Source organism: Charadrius vociferus, unplaced genomic scaffold (genome assembly GCF_000708025.1).
Source record: "Charadrius vociferus isolate BGI_N301 unplaced genomic scaffold, ASM70802v2 scaffold7, whole genome shotgun sequence".
NCBI lineage: Eukaryota > Metazoa > Chordata > Aves > Charadriiformes > Charadriidae > Charadrius > Charadrius vociferus.
In genome coordinates this window covers 3,541,058-3,550,071 of record NW_009649308.1, presented here as the reverse complement: position 1 = coordinate 3,550,071, position 9,014 = coordinate 3,541,058, and the positions used below count along the sequence as shown (strand labels likewise).

The 9,014-nt window shown below is 46.4% G+C and overlaps 1 protein-coding gene across 1 annotated transcript in view; it reads right to left on the bottom strand.

Moving 5' to 3' along the window:
- Positions 1–9,014, bottom strand: part of MAMLD1 (mastermind-like domain containing 1) — a 69,099-nt gene that overhangs the window by 732 nt on the left and 59,353 nt on the right. The window contains 3 exon segments of the mRNA XM_009889320.1: positions 1–305; positions 598–679; positions 2,152–2,298. Coding sequence (XP_009887622.1) covers positions 1–305; positions 598–679; positions 2,152–2,298 — 534 coding nt within the window.

The following is a 9,014-nucleotide window of genomic DNA, read 5'->3' as shown; positions in this document are numbered from 1 at the left end:
CGGCATTCCCGGCCGCACAGCCGAGTGGCTGTGTACTGTTTGGCACCCCGAGGTCATGCCCAGCGAGTTCTGGCTCGGCCGCAGCGGGATGTTAAAGTCAGAATTAGGTGGAAAAATCCCCTGCTGCTTGCCAGGGTTGTGTGGAATCATCACCATCGTCCCGCTGCTCTGGCTGGCGGTGGCTGGGGCCATGCCAGAGCCCAAGGTGCTCTGGAGCATGGCCGGGTTAGACGGCAGCATGCGGTGGTTGGGCGGAGGAGCCGGCATCACCTGGCTGCAGTCAGCGGGAACGGGCTGCTGCACGCCTGCGTACAGAGAGAAGCGTTAGCCGCTGAGCGCACATTCACCCTGGCGTCGTGGCAGAGCCTTAAAAGGCCGCCGCTCCGTCTTTTTCTTTCACTACATGGGCCTCTCCCCTGTGTTCTTTGCAACAGAGTTATTACTGGAGCAATAAGGAAATGGGCGAATCCCATGATACGGGATAAAATGTGAAATGGTTTTATTTCAGGGCAGAGTGTCATTAAGCGCCCTGTATTTAATCAGCCCCCAGGCCCTGGCTGCTCGAGGCTTTTCACAGCACGCCCCTCCTCTCCTTACCTTGAAACTGATTAATCTGCTGAGTCGCAAACAAACTCCTCTGCTCAGATGTTACTCCCAGCATGTTTTGTCTCTGCTTTTCCTGGAAAACAAAGGGTACGATAGTCAAGTTGCAGTCTCCTGACAAACAAGAATAGCAGCAGATGCCTGAAGTGTAACCACTGTCATCATTAACGATCTCTCCCATACACACACACCCCCCCCGATGAGACTCAGCCCAGACAGTTCATTGCAGACCGGATCTTAATTGCTCCCGTGACCCTTCCTGCAAAGGTGTCCTGACAACAGCCCAGCATTAGGAAGCGCAGCCTTCGGCAGGCGCTGTGCAGGCGGCCCAAGGCCCAAGGGCACCTGGAGGAACATGGAGACCCTCGTGGTCACCAGCTTGTGAGTGAAGTGCAGCACAGCCAGCAGCTACAGAAATCCTCATGTCTCCCCAGCGCCTCTTGTGATGATAATTTGGACGTGTTCTCTGAAGTACCAGATCCATGGACAAAAGGTGTCCGAAAGTCTATTAGTGAACAGAATCTGCGGCAGCATTGCTGGGACACACTGACAAACAGGGGACTGCTGGTGGCCATTACCCTGTTTGGAGGATAGCTCTGCTCGTGTGTACCATCACCTTTTGTGCTGGTTGCCACTTCTAACCAGAACATAGCAATGAACCACAGAAGCCCGGGATCCCTGGCAGGTGCTCCCCGAGCAAGATATTGCTGGCTTCTTCCAAGTAACCTGATTTGTGTCTCCTACCATTTAACCCCAGAACCCACCACCACACTCGCATCCCTGCTGTGGACAGCAGTGGTGATCTGGGGAACTCTCTGTGGACGGTGGGAGCTGAGGCCTGGCTGAACCCCCACTGTCTTAGAACAGCACAGATAAGCTTGAAGCCAACTGATGAAAAGGAGGCAGAGCTGATTTTGAAAGGCAGTTTGATCAAGGAGCAGGACAGTACTCGGTTGAGGGTTTTACTGAGCTGCTTCTCATCTCATTTCCCATCCAAAGAAGTGAGCCTCCTTGACCCACATCCAGCAGTGTGCTCAGAAAGTCAGAGGCACATGTTCAGTGCTGCCTCACCCAACTTGTCTGTGGGATTCCCCCATCCCTGCTCCTTCACACAGCATGTTACAGCCAAGTCCAGGACAAACTGGAGTCTAACATCTGCTCTGGTAAACCCCCAGGGAGCCAGAGAGAAAGGCAAGCACGGAGAACATCCCTCCTGGGGCTGACTCACTCTCCAAGCCTCCCTTCTCTGTATCTTCCCTCCCAACTTCGTGGTTGACCAAGGATGACGGCAATGATACAGAGGTGACTGAATCCTTCCTATGCATACGAGTGGGCAGATCTGCACTCGGACTTGCTGAGCAGCCCTTGGCCCTGGCCTCTCTTGGGCATGACATCCTGGACTCACCACAGCCCTAGTCTGACTCAACCCAGCAATTCCAGGGTCACTCCTTAGTGTTTGCTGACTGGTGATTTCCCCATTCCAGTTAGTCCTGTCCTTCCCAGTGAGGTGGACAGCACAGAAACCCACAGAGGCACTCGGCATCGTACCTGCATCAACTGTCGTTTCATTATTTGCTGCTTCAGTAAATGGTTCCTCATCGTATACCCATTCACCGTGGCTGGTGCCGGCACAGAGCCTCCGCTTGGGATGGAGCCCGGCTCCTGAAGTCTGGCAACAATTCCAGCATTTTGATCCTGCCAACAAAGATGAAAAAAAGAAAATTAATCTCATCAGGGAGATAACAACAGAAGCCCTTATCCTCTCTGCTGATGCCCTCTCTCCGGTCTTTGGCTGTCCCATGGCCAAACACCTTGTGGATTCGCACAGACCCACATGTCACGGTGAGGACAGCGAAGGTCAGGGGACGGCTCTGATTTCTGAGGATCAGCACAAGAAAAAGTGAGAAAAGCAAAAGGTTAATCCAAAATTCTTTGTGACTAGCCCAAGGCTACCGGACTGATTCACCACCATTACTGGAGTCACATGGCTGCCTGGCTGGCAGAAGGGATGTGAGTAAAGCGTCACATTTCCCACCAGTTCCCCAACTGCTACACTGAAAGACACAAGGAAAGAAAAGTTGCATCGGGGTAGGATTTGGCAATTGGATATAAAGGAGAAGCCTACAGTAAAAGAAAACAGAAAACTAAAGGCAGAAGAGGCGAAAAGGTGCCATCAGACCAGGGACCTGGGAAGATGGGGAAGATGTAGGCCTGGGACTGAAGTGGTTCTTGTGGCTTCCATGACCGGACAAACGAGGACAGCTAATTGTGAAAGGAGAGGAGAACATGCAAAAAGGCAGGGTCCGTTCATGGCCAGGCACAAATCAGTAATGCAGTGGGTCCGATTAGTGGCTGGTGCAAACTGTCCTGGCTTTAAGTCCTCAATGAAAGATCTGAGGTGACTTACACCAGCTGAGGACTTGCCTCCAAAGAAAGAGCGTTGGGGGAAGAAGAGAAAAAAAATTCTGCAAGAACACGATGAAGACACAACCCAAAAGGGAAAAAGAATTAAAAAAATACTGACATCTAAACAGCTTAGGAGCTGGCAGGTAGTCGGGGAAATACAAGAGAAAAACGAGGGAAGAAGTCAAGGCCTCACTGAGGACAAGATTCTGTAAGTGCCGTACCCAGGCGCAGCAGTACCAGTGTATTCCCCTTTCTCCATTCTCACATCTAGCTTCTACATTATTTATGATGTTTTGTTATTATTGGCAGGGAGAAGTATGTATATTATATCCAGCATCCTTAGCTGGGCCATGCTTCCTTTGTTTTCAGAATGGAAGCCCACATCCTTTGTTTGAGAATCAATGTTATCAGGAGATAAGCAAGAAGAAAATGGTTGTTGCCTTTTGACATCTGACAATTAGCAGCATGCTCAGACGGAGAAAACAGGATACGAGCCATGTTTCAGCATGGCCAGAAGAAAGCCTTGGAAGGCGTTTGTCACCAAGGAAGCTTCTGGGGCCTGGGGTGCCTTTCCACAGCAGCTTCACCATGAGGAATCACCCAAGTCCTTCCAAGATATTCTCTGTAAGAGCGATTACCAAGAAGGTCACTGAAATTACTCATTTTTATGGTGCCTCCTTTTGTTGTAGCACTTCGGTCTATTATGCAAAAGCACAATTGATGAAATGTAAATGCCTGCTAGATAATTTACTAAAAGACACAAACCTGCAGCTCATCACTGCTCTCATTATCATTCCTATTCATGGGCAGTCTCATCAGACTAGACTTTATTACTGGTCCTTTGCTTACAATTCTGCTGGACATCTCTCCTCCTCCCCCTTCCCTCCCACCCATTTTACTCCCTCTCACCCACAGAAAAAGAGGGAGGGGAGGAAAAAAGTAAATATGATTTACTACAGATGTAAATATGAAAGTTCATGTAAAGCTAGCACTCTGCTTTCATGTCAGACAGGATTCTGCAGCCATAGTTAAGCTTTGAATAATGCAGATTGCCTCTAGGGGAATATTTGAAAGTGCAGGGATTCAGTTTGTGTACTCTGCACATGAAAGACACTGAAATGTTCATACCACCAAAATCCCTGCCATCTATCCAATTTCCTCCAAACTTGTCTTGTTGCGTGCAGAGGGTCCGTGCTTACCGAAGCAAATGAGTTTAGCGCAAGGACAATCATTCTGATGTCTCGCTCAGGGCTATTGCATTAACAAGTCATAACATTAAAGTCTCTTTTCCTAATCATGTCCACCTCATTCTAATTTCTCCTAAGCATCATCAAGAAAATAATGTTGATTTTTTCCCCATAATATTAATGGTAAAGAAGTGTAAATCACATTTCTAATTGTGGCTCTTGTGTTGTAGCAGTACAACAGCTTAATTATATGGGACTTTCTGCAGGCACCCTATAGCAATAATGAGAATCAGAGAAGTTCATTTGCAAATACACAGAATGGGTTGCTGAGTTTTTCAGAGCAAAGTTGTATAACACTTAATTAGCCAGTAAAGAAACAATCTATAGATATAAATTTTGCTTTTGGGGAAATTAGGACAAAATAGCATAGATGGGAAGACAAGGAATGAATTCAAAATCTCGCTGTCTACAGTTCACATTTAGGTTAAGCCAAAAAAGAAAAAAAAAAAAAAAAAAGAAAAGAGAAAGGAAAAAGTTCTCTCTTTTCACCACTAGTGGGAACTACTGTATTCCCTTACAATAAAAAAACAACCACCTAAACGTCATGACTAAGAATAGCTCTGGTGTAGTCTAAAGGACACTGCTATCTGTACCAAAGGTTAATGAACTTTAAACATTTTTCCTTTTCATCACTCCCCAAGAAAAATCATTTTCCTTCCCATAGTAAGGCCAAGCCAAACAAGCCATAATCTCCACTTGTCTGTAGTGTGCATTATCCTATTTTAAAATCCAGAAAGACAGCAAAGAGAGGATTCTAGAGTTGAAGTTGGGGACGCTGGAAGTGGGTGTTCACACCTGAAGGGTCGTGCGGCTGCGCCAGCTGTATGCTACACTGGAGGATACAGATGGCTACAGGCAGTCCCTATTCTTCAACTTTTACAAAAATGTGGTGGCATGGAGGTACCAGGGGTTTTGCCATTTTCCCCTGCAAAAACTCGTATTAAAACATCAAATGGGCAGAATCCCTAACCAAACGGCACGCCAGGCAGACCCGGGATTGGAGAGCACGTGCCTGAGAGCGTGTTTCTGTTGCTAGGCGAACCGCGGCACAGCAGGTCCGGAGCTCCTGCAGCCCTCCCTGGGCTTCCCAGCGTGGCCCTTTCTGTGCAGAGAGGCACTGGGGCCAGCTTCACCGCTTAGACTTCATATCTCACACACTAGTTTCGAGAGCGAGGAGGAAAGAATCAGGTTGCAGGTTTACAGGAATGTTTACTGTTTGTCAGGATTCAGCTGCTGACCGTAACTGTAAAAGCCGTTGCGCAGACCAGTGAAACCAGTCCCTCCCAGCCTGTGCACAACGGCCAGCTCTTCAGGCTGGGCATATGCATCTGCAGGTTACCGCGTCCGGCTCTCGTGAGCGTGGGTCTGGTCCAGAAAAACATTCGGGCACACGCTTAACGCAAAGTGTGCAAACAGTCCCACTGAGACCTACCACGTATAGTTATGATTCTACATCCTTTTCAAAATCCACCGACGAGCTCGGCCTGCCCAGCCCCATCATCTCATTACGCACAAGATGCACAACTGCCGTGAATAAGCGCAGAGATGAATTGTTCTGCGTGAACGCTGTTGATAAACTCCAGTCCTCAGCACTTAGTTATATATCCAGTAATCACTTTGTGGCTTCGCTTAAGTGAGAATGAAGAAATTTATGGCCCCTAATTCCTCTGAATCCTCATTAACAAACAGTCCAAAAAGAATTTAAAAGCAAGACTTTCTGAGGATCTGAGCTAGAGCTTTAATCGCTCTCTGGCAAATATGTAAAAATCCCTCTAATCTTTAATAAAGAGCATTCATTGTTTTTTAGGACTATGTGACAACACTAAACTCATTTATCATTATTAAACTTTCCCATCTGCTCTTACGGTGTAACTCCAAAGAATATAACAAAGAAATGTACATGTTAAATTTTATTGACTTAGGCCCAGAGCTATTGGAGATGTACAATTTATTTCAGCGAGGGCATGAAGGGGACTGCAGGCTGCTAGACAGAGTCATTTGTCCAGTGCTGAAAAGACAGTTATCTGCACCAAAATGGCTCTTGGAAAGGCACATTTGCTTTATAAGAAATAAGCTGCCAGGTGAGACCATTCAGCATTATGTTACAGACCCAGACAATAAAACTAAGCCATGAATTTCAATAGTTAACAGATGGACTAATTAGAGACTGAATTCTTTGTGGTTCTAACAGATAACCAGGTCACGGCAAGGTTACTGAGAGAGAGACAGGCAGCTTTGCAAATTTCGGTAGATATTTGCAGAGTCGGGGAAGAACTGCACTTCCTAACTGAAAGCATCAGCAACAGTGGAAGAACAGAAAATGTGTCTAATTAAAAATGCACATAGTACCCGCATTTAAAAAGTTTCTTCCATTTCAAAAGACACCGCTGATTTGAGAAATACTCCCTCCACTTCCAATGGGGCATCCAGCTGAACCCAGCAATTGCAGAGCTTAAAACAGAAGGGTTGTTGAGCTGAGCCACAGCACCCCGAAATAAAAGGAAAAGACCAAAGGAAATGGGTTGCTCAGCGTAGATGTTTGCTGTAGGTACAAGAAAGGGACAAACTGCTTTTTCCACCAGTATTTTTTTTTTTTTTTGGTTTTGTAACCAAAGATAACTTAGCTGGACCTATTTACCAAGACATTGCACAGTGAAAAAAAAAAAAAGAAACAAAACCCAGAGAGGAAAGACATGGCTATGGGACTCGCCAGGAGCCTGTGCTACTGGTCCACTCCGAGGCCCCGGCTGCCCGGCGGGGACCATAGGTGGATCCGTATTCACAGCAGGGACAGCTATTCTCTAGGGGTGGGGTGAAGTTTCATTAACCGAGCTTTGTTCTGTATTTTAAGAACATCTGTTACGTATAGGGAGTTCTGTACTCTGCTGAGGAAATGCAAATTCTAGTTTCAAACTAATGCCTCTGCGTTTCCCTGTGCTCCCGCCTGCCTGCCGGCGCATCCTCTCCTCTCGTGTAGGTGCGCTCCAGCTCCTTGCTGGGGCTTTCATGCCTGGGCAGCACTTCGCTCTGAAGTCCAGGACTAAGACTCCTAGGCAGCGATGACTCTACAAATACTACTAACTAAGCACTTAAAACACTTCACTTGCTACTGAAGTTGGCTCGCCCATAAAATTGTATGGTTGTACGAATTTTGTGTTTAGATCTACAGAAAAGCCACACGTAGACTCCTGGTGTCCAATAACCTTGTGCGGCCCCACAGAAAACCTTGATGCCACTTTGAAAAAGGAGGATCGCGTTCTCCACAGCTGTTAATCCAAGTAGATACTAAGATGATCAATCTGTTTGGCCAATGCATACAAATGACACACACAACATCTAGGGTCATGGTTTGGCAGAATGATCATGTTGGCCCACTGCAGAGTGCGATGGCTTTGAGATGCTATCATCATTTGCTTCACGCAGAAGCCAGGGATTACGTATGCTTCTTGCCTCTGCTTCTTGCCTTTAACAAAACTCTCCATTTGCTCTTTGGAAGTTCTCTCTTTTTTCTCTCCTCTATTCTGCTCCCAATTCAGAGATGCTCTTCAAGATAAAACAGCCTTTCAGTTCAGAAACGCTCCAAAGCTTTTTGTTTGTTTGCTTGTTTGTTTTAACACAATGTATGAACATTGATAAAACAAACTGTGCAGCTCAGTGGATCTTTTCTTTTTACCCATCTTTCACCCGTTTACTTGATATAGAAGCATGTGAAATACTACCAGACTCAAGTTTCTAAGCTTATCTTGGGGGCTGTCAGTCAGAAAAAGGCTTTGTTTGAAGACTGTAAATGATCCGTGGGTATACGGTTTTGTTTAAAAAAAAAAAGTTCTTTTAAGTTTTTCTTTCTTTTCATATGGCATGAGCATGCACAGCTTCCTTCAAAGGTAGTCCTCCTTCTTTGCTAGGAGCAATGACAAGATCACCACACCTGGCTAGCAATTTTATCAGGATCTCCCCGCTTCAAGCAAAGCAGATGAAACACTGATTTCCCTATAGCTGCTCTTATACTGCATGCTGTTCAAAACAAAACAAAATCCCATCAAAGTATCCAAAGTGCTTTTAAAAATGCACCCAGAATTTTAATAAGATGGAAACGGAGTCCACTTCCCCTCTTAAAAAAAATTTTAATCGAATTAGTTAAAGCTTGTGTGCAAAGACTCTACCAATATTTTCAGAGCTGGTTTTATCCATCAAAACATGCCATTGAAGAGCAGCAGCAATCAGACCAAAAGAAAGACTGAAAATCCAGAGTGAATTATTGCAACAGTGATTTTTCTCTTAGTTGAAAATGCATCCTTTAGCTGGCAAGTTGAAATCAAGCTGTGATGCTGTTACCAGCACCATGTTGTTAGAACGAGCATGAGAAACAGCTTTGGGAGCAGCCAAGAGCCTGAGGCACAACATGGATGGGAGAGTTGGTCTATCACAGACACACACAACCTCCCAGGGAATGCGGTGCCTGTAAGGAAGCACGATCAAGACTTCAGCAACAGCAGCTCCCCTGCAAATAGGTCCTTTGGCCCGGACAAACTGCCAGGCCATGGGTGAAGGCAGCCCAGAGAACAGCTTTGCTCCAACAACCCCAGTGAAAAGCAAGCCTGTCAGCAGGATGAGACCCACAGAGGCTCTGCCAGAGCCCTGGTGGCAGCAGGGCCTTCGCACCAGCAGTCTTAACACACCTCTCTTCAACCTGAGAGCAATGTTCTAGGGCTGGACTCATCCCCACCAGTCTTTGTACCACGGTACTTTAGCATAAAC